We start from the raw sequence: 14,380 nt of genomic DNA on the forward strand, positions 1-14,380 counted from the left end.
AACTTTCCCAGAAAACCTTCCATTTCTCACGAAACAGCCGGTGCAGAATTTTTTAGTGTACCCCACCGACCAAGATCAAACGTTATCTGAATATTTTTGAAGCTGAGTGGAGTTGTGCTCCGAACGAAGGCTTTATCCACAAAAAGCGTAGGATGGAAATGTGCATTGACCACAACAATATCAAAAAAACAACCGCATCTCCACGTGGTGAATGATGTTGATTGGGGCGAAGCTCTGGTGGTGCTTGTCTGCGTAGACGCTGAGCCGCAGCATGCCGAGCCTTTCGTTCGTTTTCATCCATGTCACGCTGCGGTCAAATGCTCAAATGCGTATATAACCACGTTCCATACCACACATTCTCTCTCTGACATGGATGAAAACGAACGAAAGGCTCGGCATGCTGCGGCTCACCGTCTACGCAGACAAGCATCACCAGAGCTTCGCCCCAATCAACATCATTCACCACGTGGAGATGCAATTGTTTTTTTTTTTTTTTGTGCCCTACATGAGCAAGGGAGCACGTATTTCAATTCTCGTGAGCACGTGAGTTCACGAGCAGGAGGACGTGCATCCAACGGCGGACGAACATACAGACATGGCTAGCCCCTAAGGAGCTTCGCCCCTAAAAGCAAGGAAATACGGACAAGAACCGATTTGATGAATGCAGAAATTTTGAGCCAAGGGAACCCAGGGCCCATTCAAACTGCCGAGACGGCAGAATATTCAAAATCCGAACACAGAGTTATCTTGGTTTTTAATTGGGCAAACTTTGCTTGCCCCCGCTCACCTCCAGGGAGCTGTACTCCACCAGGTCCGCCTTGTTCCCCACCAGGACCACCGGGGTAGCGTGCTCGTCCCCCAGCTGCTCTCGCAGGAGAGGCAGCCAGTAGTCCGTGATCTGGGAGAGTCCCCACCAGTAAAGCCAGCCTCCCGTAAACAACAACAAATGCGCCGCTATATTAAGGTTCCCAGTTATGCGGGCCGATTACGGTAGGCCTAACTTTGTGAATGTATCTGAGGAAAAAAAAAAAAGTGAAGACAACCAAACAAACACAAAATTCATTCTTTGGCCAAGTTTCAAAATTTAAAGGTGTCGTACCTCGGCGAAGGAAGACCTACTTGCATCCGGCGTCACTCCCATCTCTGTCCTTGCGTGACACGACCCAGGAAAGTAATTTTAAACTACTGTAAACAATTTTACTTTCGCGGGTTCAATAGTTAGCGAATTTGGAAAAATGTGGTTTTCTGGGATATTTTGCGGGCACGAAATTTCGCGAAGGAGGGTGGTATGCAATGCTTTCGGTATCATAAGGAAACATAAGCAGGTTCTCTTTTTCTCGATAATATTCGAGTTGCGTGCAAAAATTAGGTCTTTGCGAAAATTGAGTCGTTTACACTGCTTGGGCAAGATTTGGAACACAGCCTTTGTATCCTCTGCTTCTTGCCACGCTCTAGTGAGCCCCGTTTCGGTTTTTCCCAATTTGTTTTGTAGCAACTTTATACACTGAGGTTGTGCTCGCGCAAAACAGAGACTAAAACACTCCTCTCAGGTAAATAAACTTTAGCGAGGAAAGCATCTCCACTTAACTGCCCCCATCTCATTCAAGTGTCTCAGATGCCCAAACCAAGTTACAAAGTGTGCTTTAACTTCGCTTCGCCACGTTCGTAACTTTTTTAAGTGCCTTTGCTATCTAAAATGTGTCTAAACTCTATCAGAGTAAAATCAATGTTTATTTCTTACACAAGATCCTGTAGAAAGAAAGAAACGCCGAAAGCCAGACAATACAAATGTGAATGCCAGCAAAAAAAAAAGAGAAATGATGAGCGCCAAAGCGATGCGGTAATCGGTCACCCACCTTGTCAATCGTGTCATCGTCGTCCACGGCGTAAACGATGCACACCACGTTGGCCTGCGGAAAATAGAGTTAGTCGAGTGACCTTCGGCGGCCCCGCAGGCACCCACCGGTTCGTTCTAAACTGAAATTCTCACCTTGCCAATTTCTTCAGCCAAGTTTTCCTGACTTTGCTCTTGCGCTTCATAGAAACAGACAATAGAGGGGTTGGTCAGGTTATTAGACGAGTAATTTCAGCAGGACTGCATTGCCACGAACAGGGTTAGAACTGAACCCACCCTTCTTCTATTCTCTGTCAGTTCATTGAAAACATCCCTTTTCATCCTGTCTCACCGCATCTACTCAAATACGGATCAACTGCAGACATAGGTCAAACGTTATGTTAGACAACTTGTCAAGAACAAAGCAGAAATATTAATACAGCGAAATACCACTTAAACAAACTCCTAGGAACCTGAAGAGGAAAGTTCACTCAACTGAATGCATTATACACAGTAGGATTTTGCTGGGGAATCTTATGAAAATTTGTTTATCCGAGTAGTTTGTTCCACTGGAGTTTGCTCAAGTGCTATTTCACTGTATACCTAAGTGAATGCTCATTTTTGAAGGTAAGAAAATTTCTACAACTTTAATTAGCACCTTTAGTCACCTCAGCTAAAACTAACTCGTCCACGAAGCTGGCCAGATTGCTGTAACGAGCAACCATGTGCCTCTACATAAGAACACGTAAATAAAGTAGGCTCATGGTAATTCAAAATCAGATATTTTGTACTTCTTGTCAATTCAAACAAATTTCCCAATTTTGATTGTCCCAATACATTTTTACTGTATTTATAAGCCGGTTAATTCGAATGGCATTTTCGTGTAATTCATACTTTTTGTTCTCGCGGCCCTGTTGAGTGCACTTCTTACCGAGCACTGGAGCACTGAGAAGAAGTAACACCCGCAAAGTTTGCTTTCACGGGTGTTGCTTCTCCGCAGTGCGCCGGTGCTCGATAAGAAGAGATTTCAACGGAGCTAATAGCCCACAATAGACTATTTCCATGCTGGATGAACTTTGAGGTGTCATGTGCTGTCAAACAGTCCACAACAGAAATCTTTGAGAAATGAAGAAACTTATCTCGTAGTTTTCACCAATGTTTTACGTGCGAGATACCTGCTTATGATTAGTAGGTGTGTGTAGAAGAAATCATCAAACATCTGCTTTGTACGCATAACCATCCATATAACAAATCATAATTTTATCTCGCATAAAATTTGTATGAAATTCTGATAATTCAAACTACTGATAAGTTAAACAAAATTCGTGGATTCCTGGAGTTTGAATTAATAAGAGTATTCTGTGCACATAAAAACCAAAAACATACTTAGATCTTTGAGATATCAAAGGCAACCTGTAGTCTCATAACAAGGAATCAATTGATACCTTCAAAACTATTAACACACCCTCATGTGCTATTTCTTGCCATTTTTAAGGCTGCCATTCTCTCCATAACCTTCATTATTTTCTCTTCTTGGTGTTGTTTTTCTTTTGTTACAATGAAGTTGTAACTGCACGTTTCTTAAAGTTGAACCAATGAACAGTTGGCCTTCTGTCATGTGACTCTGCTTTGCACGTAAAAATGTGCTTAAAGAGCAGTCGCATAACAAAATGTCGCAGTCAACTGGTCCAGTCAGTAGGCACCCTCCACCACATTGCCAAAACAAGTATGCAAAAAAAAAAATTTTAATTTGCATGCAATGCGCATTTGGTTATGCTCAATTACACCACACAACACCACAAACCAGACATCCATCAATTTGATGATTTCAAGCCCCCATTCTGAACATGCTGGGTCGAGAACAGATTGTTAAAAATCAAAAGTGCAAACACCAAGGAAAAGAAGAGGGGACAGGACAGAGCGAGAATAAATCAGGCGGCGGCCGGCAGAACACTGCAAACTCTTTCTGCCGACAAAGTGTCTTTGCAAGCAGAACAATAGTCACCGAAACGAGCTGCTACCCAAACAACCGCCAGAAGAGAAGCGTAGAAAAAAAAATTGCCATTGCAAGGCCACTCAAGAATTGACCCCCAATAGAAAAATTTCAGAGCATGGGTTCTGAAACTCAATGGCGAGTTGGGCTCGTTGGTTCATTGTATGGAAAGAAAAGGCAGATAAGTGTATCAGTGATCCTTGACCCTGACAGATAAAGTGTGTTCATTTTTAGATAAAGAGTGGGCACCTGGGAAAATGGTGTGGGGTGTTTCAAAGTGTATTTAAGACCGTTTTTCTAAATAAAAATTCAGTTGCAAGTGCACCTTGCATTGTGTTCTTCTTTACTCTGTCACAGTTTTTGGTGCTTTTCTTTCCGTTCTGAAACTCTTCGATCTTGAGGAACCCCTGCCACCCTCGATTGACATGCGAGGAACCCTTCCCACCCTCGGCATCGACACAATGAAGCAGTGCAGAATCACCTATGGGCTCTCTGAACAATAGTTTGCGCACTAGGGAGTGATTGGCTCATAGTCGTGCTTCTCAAGGAAATTCGGGAGCTTGAGGAACGCCGGAGGGTACCCTGGGGAATCCCTGGGTCCCTAGGACCCCAGTTTGAGAGCCCATGATTTGGAGAACAACGCGGAAGAATGTATTATGAAGGACACAGCTCCACAGACTCACTCGAAAAATCGACGATCCGGGTGGGCACCTTTTCGGGCGTCACGTCGGCCGGGATCGTGATTTCTTCCGCCCGCGGTGGGACATCCTCGGGAAACTGCTCGCTAACCAGGGACAGGATCAGTGACGTCTTGCCCACACCCGCTGCATAATGCAAAAGTGTGCAAAAGCGCTTAATGCGACGCCGATGATCGCAGACAGCTCGGATCACTTCGGAAGGCGGCGATGCAACGAGCGGGAAACAAGGAAAACACAAAAACAAGGCTTGTCGTGGACCTCCGGTCACCTCGCTGTTCCAGACGCGTGCTAATCGACTTCAGAGGCGAGAGATTTTCTGCGCACGCTATCGGGCGGTGAGAAATAAGTCTCTGTTGAAACGTGGCTTCTAGTTTTCGTCGGTAGGGTTTGGCTGCTAGCCCAAGGTCATTAGCATGCAATGCGTAGAAGCAATGAACCACTAACAGTAAACCTCCGCACATGTGTACAGCCTGTCCCCTGCTTCCTGCCTGCTTCTTGCCATTGCCATTTTCAGAGGACACTGTCTCACACGACCGACATTGTCAGCCCCCTACCTTCGCACATATTTCGTCTTTCTTTATGATTCTTTTTTGAACATAGATAGCACAGGTAAAAAAAAAAAAACTAATAAAAACCTAATAAAAACCAAAACAATAGCAAACTGCCAATAGGTTCCAATGAGTGCTGGGGTGCCCTTCATTTATAGAACGCAGACAGCCTCCCCAAAACGGTGCTCCTTACTCAAAAAAGGCTGATTACCAAAGAGCTGAGTCCAGGTTCGATAGTGCTGTATTTCCTGGTACCGGAGTGTCTAGCAAATTACTACTTACAAATTTCCCAACTTCTCCAGGCTTTCCTCCACTATATCGAATAAACTCCATGACCATTACAAACAGAGAATGTGGAAATTAATCCAGGACAGTCGAGCTTATACTAAAAGAACACGTCTTTGGCAGCGACATCATTTTCACTTATACTGTCACGGACAGAAAACGGCAAACAAATGTAAAACTGGAAAAAAATGTTTTATGAGGCCAACTTCTGCTGATAAACACAAGCAGAAGGTATCAAGCAGCCTGCATGAGAAACAGAGAGGTGACTGTGTTGAAGAGGTGGTTCACAATTCCAAGCAGTCGATGCTAATTACCACTTCCTCTGACACGAACAAGAAAAAATACAACATATTTAACAGGTAATTTATACCACATAAATTTGAAATAGCGTTTGCGAATTCCCGTGGACAGCTTATCGACACAATATCCTGCGGAAGGTTACTCTAGTCACGTATAATTTTGGAGTCGATATGATATTTTGGGATTTTAAACTGATGCTCATTATTATATCTTGGTTCTTTTAAGTAGCGAGGATATAGCCTATAGTAGGAACCGGCATTGTACAGGTGACGAGAAACCCTAAAAAATATATTTTGTTGGGCTGAGTTCCGTTTTGCCGAGCAATGGGATATGAAACTTGGTTAACACATTTTAACGGAATCTTGTCGCATATATTTTAAAAAAAAAACAAAAAAAAACATTGCAGTCTTCTTTTAAACTTTCTCTAGTTCCTCAATTTGATTTTTTCTATGAGGGTCCCATACCGTCGCTGCATAATCTACCGTAAAATACTGGGCAAGCGCCCACTCAAAATTTCGAGATAATCACGAAAAAATGGGGGATGGGCACTTGTCCGGTCATCAATTTTACATATCAATGTACTGAGCATATTTTCTCAGATATTCACGGTAATCCACAGTAAAGTCGGCCTAATGCTATAAACGACTTAATTTTCGCGAATTTCGCGAATCGCCTACAATTCGTGAAACATATGTCCCGCGAACAATTCGGACAATATGTGAATGCTACAGAAGCTACACTCGATTCGCGAAAATTAGAACCCGCTAATAATTTCAAACTTTCAGCTTTTGCCCGATTCGCGAAAATTTGAGCCCGCGAAAATTAAGTCGTTTACAGTATATGCTTTGTACGCCATTAGTTTCAGTGCAGGGGGCACATGTAAGATTTTGCCTTAGACACCAAAGCTTTCTTTAATTGCAGTATGGCAAATCTTATGATAGTGCTCCCTCCAACTCCATTTCTTTGAAATCATGACTCTTAAATATGTAAAACAGCATACTTCAACCAATGGAGACCCACTGGTTGAAGTAACCTGCGAACCAACTTGCAGAAATATGTGTGTAGGCACTTTTGAATACTGCCTGACACTGCAAAATGCTAGGTGTGCCTCTGCCCTATAAATAAATAAATAGCACAGAAAGGGCACCATACACCTGCCCGGGAAAAGAGAGTTTAATTTCATTACAAGTAAAATACTGGGGAAACACCCCCACCCCCCCTTCCAGTGAAAACTGAGTTAACATAGTCATGGGTGCTTGCCCAGTCAAATCGATGGAAGCCAAAATGGAGGCCAATAAAGAGCTTTGAAGACAGGGTGAACGAGATCAGGGAAAGCACGTTTATTTTCACATGATATCCCTGTCATCGCCATTGGCGGCCTTGTGGCCACCGTAATGCTGTGAATATTTTCGACAGATGCCATTGCTTTAGAGGGGGTGGCTGCTTAACGTATAATTTGCATAATTCCCAAGTATGAGAAATGTTAGCAGTGGGCGATTCCCCAGTATTTTACTGTATTTTCTCTAAGGTTCTGAGGGCATTACAGAGAGGAGAGGGCACTTAATATATGTATAAAAGTAAAAACAATGAAAAGGCAACAATACAAAATTACTACGAAGCATCATTTAAGAAATCAGTAATTGCAATTTTAAAATCAGCGGTGTTAGTAATTGTAGCTAGGTCTGCAGAAAAGTGGTTCTAATCAATGGAGATTCAGGGCAAGAAGGAGGCATTAAAAGTAGATGCACTTCAATGGGGAATTCTAACTTTTAGTTGACGATTGGTGACTGGTGACATTTAAGATGGTTCTGAAAACAGCGCTTGAAGAAGTGTTACACTAGAATGATAGATCTTGTGAAATAAACATAGGCTAGATATTTTTCTAAGAAAGGAGAGATTAGGGAAAGAGAGGGATGCTTTCACAGAGGTAAAGCTGGCTCTGCGGCGATAGTTTTGAAGTATAAAACAAGCAGAGAAAAAAACAAGCAGAGAAATTTTGGATGGATTCTACTGCAGATGCAAGGGTGATACCAGGGTCCAAGACTAAAGCTACATATTCAAGTTTAGCAGAAATTAAAATTTTATAAAGAAGATTTAATGAGATAGAGACCAGAAAAAAATTTATTTCGATGTAGCCAAGAATTTTATAGCGTTGTTAGTGACATAGTCGACATGGGTATTCCAGGAAAGATGATTAGTTATGCAAAGAGGTGGACAGGCTCTGTGTGATACAGCATGAAAGAATGCAATCTTGCAGGCAGGAGTGCAGTGACTTGTGCCGGGTGTCGGTCAGCCGCACTCATGAGGTCAAGTTTTGTTATTCTCTTTGATAGCTCAATTACAATGAAGGGTCGGCTCTATCACGCATCAGATATGCTATCAATACTGGGTCCGCTTGCACATACCGCAGAAATATTTGTGAATTTCTCACCACATCTAGTTACCAATTTTTGAGAGCTATGGGGCAAACATTTAAACCTGTGTTTGACCGAAGTCATTCACTGGACCGACTGAAATCCTGATTATATAAGGATATGTTTTCAAAAGATGGGGCTATACTGACTGCTTATTAGCTTCGGAAATTGTGCTTAGCATATAAAGAAAAACATTTTCTTTTTGCGTCCTAAGAGCAAGTGATTAGGTAACCAACTTTCTGGTAAACAGCAGTTTGCTAAAAGTTGGTCTGCATCTGGCAAATTACAATGTCTATAAGTTTGCACTATATTAGAGTTGTGTGCAACACCACAATTAGAGCAATCTCAGCTGGGCTTAGAATGTTGAACAAACTTAAGCATCAGGCACGTAGCCAGGGGGGTGGCCCATGGGGCCCGGCCCCCCCCCCCCCCCCCCCCCCCGAAATCTTCCATTTTGCTGGGACCTCCTCTCCCCCCTCCCCCTCATACAGCATTATGTCATGGGCGGGCCCCCCCCAAAACAAAATCCTGGCTATGTGCCTGTTAAGCATATATAGGCCCATATATAAGGTAGAGCAGATTTTCACAAAAAAAGGGAGAACATTAAATATGGCTAGATATTTTATATACGCATCAGATCTTCAGGGCGAGTCAAAGGGATCAATGGAAAACCGCGTAAACTGGATTGTGAACGTATTAAGCCAAAACTTTTTAGAAAGATGGCTGAAGAATTTAAAGGGACACTGACACCCCCCCAAAATTGTTTTTTGCTAGGCAATTTATAATGGTGTCAATCCCAATCAATATTTTACTACAGCGTAACATGTATGTTTTACATTAAGTAAAAAACTGCAACTACTCGAAACCGAACCTGCAACTAGACTGGAAAGGAAGAAGAAATATAGAACAGGAGAGCATTGCCAAAAATCATGTGGCTGTGCAACCTTTTTTTTTTTTTTTTTTTTCAATGAACATATTTGCGGCGTTTTAGAAGCCAAAATAATAGGTAGCGTATTTCTTTTTCTATTTTTAATATTGAGTGTGTGCCTTCAATGACCCACGACTATATTCAGAGGTTGTGTCTAAACCATAGAAAACGGCACGTGACCAATGGGAAGAGAGTGAGCGCGACTCAAACCAGTAAGTTCTCGATCGGCGGTTTTCGAGAGGAAAAACGAAATTCAAGCTGCAAATTGTGTTCTGGGTAGTGTTATGTACATGACATATGTCATGTACAAATAAAAATTTTGGTGAGCATAAACACCCTGTCAGTGTCCCTTTAAGGCCATAAAATTTTCCCAGAATAAACATAGCCGAGTAAAAAGTTTAAAACGAAAAGCATGAAATTCCAACCCACGGAGGCCATCTGCTAAAGAAATGCGTCTGATTGGAGCAACAGCCAACAAGTAGCAGGCACTAGTCGCATCGCAGCTGCAGATTACAATACAACACGTGGGTGTCCGGAGGGTGGAGTGGGGGGGGGGGGGGGGGGGGACTTTCCTTTCCCACCTTTTTTGGTGGATTTTGGGGATATTTATTAGTGGCGTGCTCTTAGGTGGCAGTCCCACTGCTAAGACATCATTCAAAAGACAGTCTTCAGACAGTATCTCAGGCATGTGTCCTGCTTGTGCAACGGTCTTTGACCTCGGCAATAGCAGACAATGTTTCAGAGCCAGAAACAATGCTCTCTTTTTCTGCTCGAATTGTCCAGGGTGTGGTTATTTTATTCAACCAATAAAACATGAAAAAATTAATATAAAACAAGAACAACAAAACAGATGTGTTGTCTCATTTTTTTTCCAAGAATTATTTCCGGCTACATGTCGCTGTCTGCTTTGCAACCTCCGATTGTTACCATGTCTTTTCTTGTCCACAACTCTCATCCGCACTGTTTTAAGGTGTAAGTCATGGTGTGCTTCGCTCCCAACGAGCGCCTGAAAGTTGTTCTCCGTTACAAGGAGTGCAAAAGGACAAAAGAGGTCCACCGACATTTTCGGGCAGAGTTCGGGCGGCGAACTCCAGGCTCCCTTACAGCTCTACACTGGTTAAAGCGTGCCTCAGTGAGGAGGGAAACCTTTGAAACAAGCCGACAACAGCGCTGTCATCACCCAAGCTGAAAAACGCGGTACTCGCGGTGCCTTCACCACCGACACCCACATGTTGACGAGAAGAGCACTGTTGACATCCATCGGCTGTTGCGCCCATCGGATGCCTTTGGCTAGCACACGGCCACCGTAGGTAGGTATTTCAAGTTTTCCATTTCTAACTTTTTACTCGAGTGAATTAATTGGGTGAAATTTGTATACACTTAATGCACATTCTTCAGCCACATCTCAAAAAAATCTTAGCTCGACACGTTCACAAACCGATTTACGCCATTCCTTCAAAAAGCCATCGTCCCCTTTGATTCACCTTGCAACTTCGCCAACTGCGACATTTAACTTCGGAAAAACAAGGAATAAATAAGACCATTCGAGCTTCTCAAGCGTGTACCTCACTTTCAATAAGAGTTGCTTTCAAGCGATGCGGGTCTGTTTCCACAGAAACGCTCAGATAGGACGCACTTCATGAGGTCCATTTCGCATTTTTAGAATGTTCCCAGAGAGGCACGCGGTTGCTCCAGTGTGGAACTTCATATTTTCTTCTAAACCGTGTCCTGTGTATGTTAAGGCAGCCGGAAGTTTATCAGCCCCATTGAGCGTCTGCTGTCTCCGCTGTGAGTGAGGAATTTAGCCAGTGCGGTACAACCGCCCACTAGCCCGGTGACTTGAACGTGCACCACGCAGTAGTGATACACGACCGCACGTCGGTACGACGTTCACTCGATCGAAACGGGCAGAGATGGGGATTGAACCCAGGATCCCTGGGTGCTGCAGCGTAAGCATTCGCTCTTCGCGTTCCGAGCAGCGGTGGCTTTAACGCACTCAGCCACTCATACCCCCATTTATTTATTTTCCTCTGAACGCAAACCTTGAAAGAAAAAGCATGTGCGTGCCTCGCACGCACGCTTTTCCTCGAAACTCACCTTCGCCGACTAGGAGAATTCGGACATCTCGTTTGCCGTTAGCTCGTACCATGCCGGTCCAAGTTCACGGTTCTGTCCGCTCGCACCCTCAGTCGACTAGGCACATTAGTGGTTTAGGTCAAAAGAAAGGCCGATCATGTCTTGGCAGTTGTGGCAGCCGACGATGTGTGCTGGTTCTCGAGGTGTGAAAAGGTCGTTTGAGGGCTTGTTTGTTATACAGCGGCGCCGAGTTCTGTTGGGAGTCCTACCCGAGTGTCTGGCATCGTTACGGGGTAACGCGACTCAGCATAAGGCGAAATTATTTTACTTTAGGCAAGGTCACATAACACAATTTTGCACGAACCGCAACACCGCGACCATCGCTACATCGCTACCCCTAAAAAAAACAATAAACGCGAGCCGGCCTCCAGTGTTGGGGGATGGGAATTACTAAAACCGTAAAAAATAGCGAAATCATCAACGAAAAAAAAAAACAGGCACAGAAAACAAAATAAATTCGGCAAGGTCAAATACAATAAAAAAATACCATAAATTGCGTAAAGCAAATTTACGATTTATAGTAATTTTTTGGTTTTAAATTTGTTTTTAGCAGTTGGAAGGATAAATGTTAGTGGCTGTACCCTTTGTAATGGGCGGTAGCTTGCGCCATCTAGCCTAAGGCTTCTCCGGCTGTCCCATTTGAGTCGCTCCCCAGCCATGATCTCTATGTCCCCAGCAGTACGAGCAAAAACCTCTTTTAGTACGTGTGCAATCATGACGAAAATAATCCCTGGAGAAAGGGAACAAAACGAACAAAGGGCAAACACAAAACTCGAAAACAGCTAGGTGACTGGTGCGCGACCGAAATAATCCGCCTGGTCCGGGTATCGAACGCGGAACCTTTTTCCTTTGTCCATCTTGTTCCCCTTCTCCAGGGATTATTTTCCCCATTCATGTCCAGCCCGCTTGAACCCTTGCATTTAATTGCATTATAATCATAACCTTAAAAGGCAAGCCTTTCACCCTTGTTGGTGTTAGACTGGTGGCAGCTGATAAAACATGTCTGCTCTAATGACGTCTAACCCTTGGATAGCTCAGTTGGTAGAGCGCTCCACTGGAACTGAAGAGGTCCCAAGTTCGATACCCGGCCCAGGCGGATTTTCTTCGGTCGCGTACCAGCCACCTAGCTGTGTTTGGAGATTTGTGTTTGTCCTTTGTCCCTCTTGTTCTCATTCTGCAGGGATTATTTCGTCGTTATCGTCCACCTCGCTTGCAGCTTTGCATTTAATTGCATTATAATCATAACCTTAAAAGTCAATCCTTTCGCCCTTGTTGGTGTTAGACTGGTGGCAGCTGATTGGGGAGGAGTAGGGAGGAGGACAGACCGTGACGAGCCAAGCGGTTAACTTTACAACTACACGGATGGGGACAACAATTACAATGACGCAGCGCTCGGCCGACATAACCGAACGCGGCGTCAGCGTTCGGCTGGAGTTCGTGCTCTCCGGCGAGGGGGAGGAGGGGCTCTTTTGTTTCCACTCCGGCCTGCATGAACAATGCAGCATGCACGATCCCAGCTCAGCACAAAAGCCGAAGTGGGTCAAGCTCGCATTCTCTGAGGATAGATCTGGCACTTAACGTCGCTTCGTCGATTGTTAGTATTTTTTACATTAAACTGCGCCCCGCGCTCTATTGTAGAAGATGACATAACCATGCCCCATAAGGCCTATCGGCATGTGCTCAGGCCTTGTGTTGAGTAAACACCGAGCGCGGGGAAAACAAACCGGTCAGAGCGCCCCCTATAGTTCGATCTCCTGCCCAATAGAACTGACGCCTAACCCCCGGATAGCTCAGTTGGTAGTGCGCTCCACTGGAAATGGAGAGGTCCCGGGTTCGATACCCGGGCCAGGCGAATTTTTTCGGTCGCGCACCAGTCACCTAGCGGTGTTTGGAGATTTGTGTTCGTCCTTTGTCCCTCTTTTTCCCCTTCTTCAGGGATTATTTTCGTCATTCTTGTCCAGCTCGCTTGCACCGCGCGCGAACGCTTCTCCGGCTGCCCATTCGTGCGGAGAGGGCGTAATCCGAAAAAGAGAAGGGGGTGGCATCTCTCCGCTGGGAGGCGCTCCCAACCCAGAGGGACCTTAAAGGGGCATTGACACATCAAAATCGTAATTTATTTTATTATCCGAAACGATTGAAAATGATGCCGGGACATTACCCTCAAAATTCGAAACTTGGGAATTCAGTATTTGTGAATTAAAAAAACAATTTCCAAATGCCGAATTTGAAGTTCCCGCGCGATCCGCGCCAGTGCAGTGAGTCAAATTTTGCGGTCTCCTGCGACTCGACTTTCTTTCGGACCTCCGCACCATGCTGTGAAGCAAAGCGCCGTTGCTACCGCGACCCGAAGAAAGGAGGAGGTGAGCAGGCGGGATAGAAGGGAGCCGGCGCGGGGAAAAACCGGTTTGTTCCCCAAATCGGCGTTAAGCCTCTGCTCGAGCGCCGCCGAAATCTGATTTTTGGTATTTCAAAAAGAAAGGGCGTAGTGCGTTCGTCATTGCGTTAAAAAACATGTTTTCCGATTGCCGTTATTAAATGTTATAAAAATGTCGCCTACAAAGCTTCTAAATTTCCAGATTTTTGACGACACCGATCAAAAGAAGCAAGGAGTTGAGCGCGGGAAATATAAACGCCAAAAATAAAAAGGCGCGCGCGCGCGCGGGAAAATTTTTTTTCGCGATGCGGTTTTTTTTTTTTTTTTTGCGTGTCTATGACTACAACTTGCATCGTCTTAGACAATAAAAAATAATACGACCTTTGTGGTGTCAGTGCCCCTTTAAGTCATCGAGAGCATGGCGCAAGGGCGGAAATGCTCAAAAATGTATTTGGAAATACATGAAAATAGGAGCTAAAATACTGGTACTGAAATATGTCTGTAATAATGTATCGCAATATGTATCGGGATTCGGGAATACATTTTAAAAAGAGGCCAAAAGTCTTCGGAAATACAAATACAAGAATACATTTTAGGGAAGGCAGAAATATACTACAGAAGATACTGCAATAATGTTTTCAAATTTGTTTGAGACGCCAATTGAGATGAAGCTTGAAGTTTGAAGTGGAAGTTTTTGATCCTGAAATTACTTTCTCGTAGGATTAGCATTTTGTATTGAAGGTAGTGGTTTCGGAAGAGGAGCCTACAGTGGGCTCAAAAAGCGCTCCACCAAGGATTGACCGCGGTTCCTTCCCTGACATCCTCTCTCTCTGACAAGTGATGCGAAAATGCTTCAACCTCTAAATAAAT

The 14,380-nt window shown here is 44.1% G+C and overlaps 1 protein-coding gene across 1 annotated transcript in view; it reads right to left on the reverse strand.

Moving 5' to 3' along the window:
- The window catches only part of LOC8027129 (mitochondrial Rho GTPase 1), a 52,370-nt gene extending 40,842 nt beyond the window's left edge, over positions 1-11,528 (reverse strand). The window contains exons 1-5 of the mRNA XM_029986759.3: positions 11,098-11,528; positions 4,511-4,651; positions 1,991-2,034; positions 1,857-1,910; positions 788-898 (exon numbers count right to left, since the gene is read on the reverse strand). Coding sequence (XP_029842619.1) covers positions 788-898; positions 1,857-1,910; positions 1,991-2,034; positions 4,511-4,651; positions 11,098-11,149 — 402 coding nt within the window. The 5' untranslated portion in view covers positions 11,150-11,528. The remainder of the gene's footprint in view (positions 1-787; positions 899-1,856; positions 1,911-1,990; positions 2,035-4,510; positions 4,652-11,097) is intronic.
- Between the last annotated feature and the right edge of the window lie 2,852 nt (positions 11,529-14,380).

Source organism: Ixodes scapularis, unplaced genomic scaffold (genome assembly GCF_016920785.2).
Source record: "Ixodes scapularis isolate PalLabHiFi unplaced genomic scaffold, ASM1692078v2 PGA_scaffold6__148_contigs__length_123643588, whole genome shotgun sequence".
Classification (NCBI taxonomy): Eukaryota; Metazoa; Arthropoda; class Arachnida; order Ixodida; family Ixodidae; genus Ixodes; species Ixodes scapularis.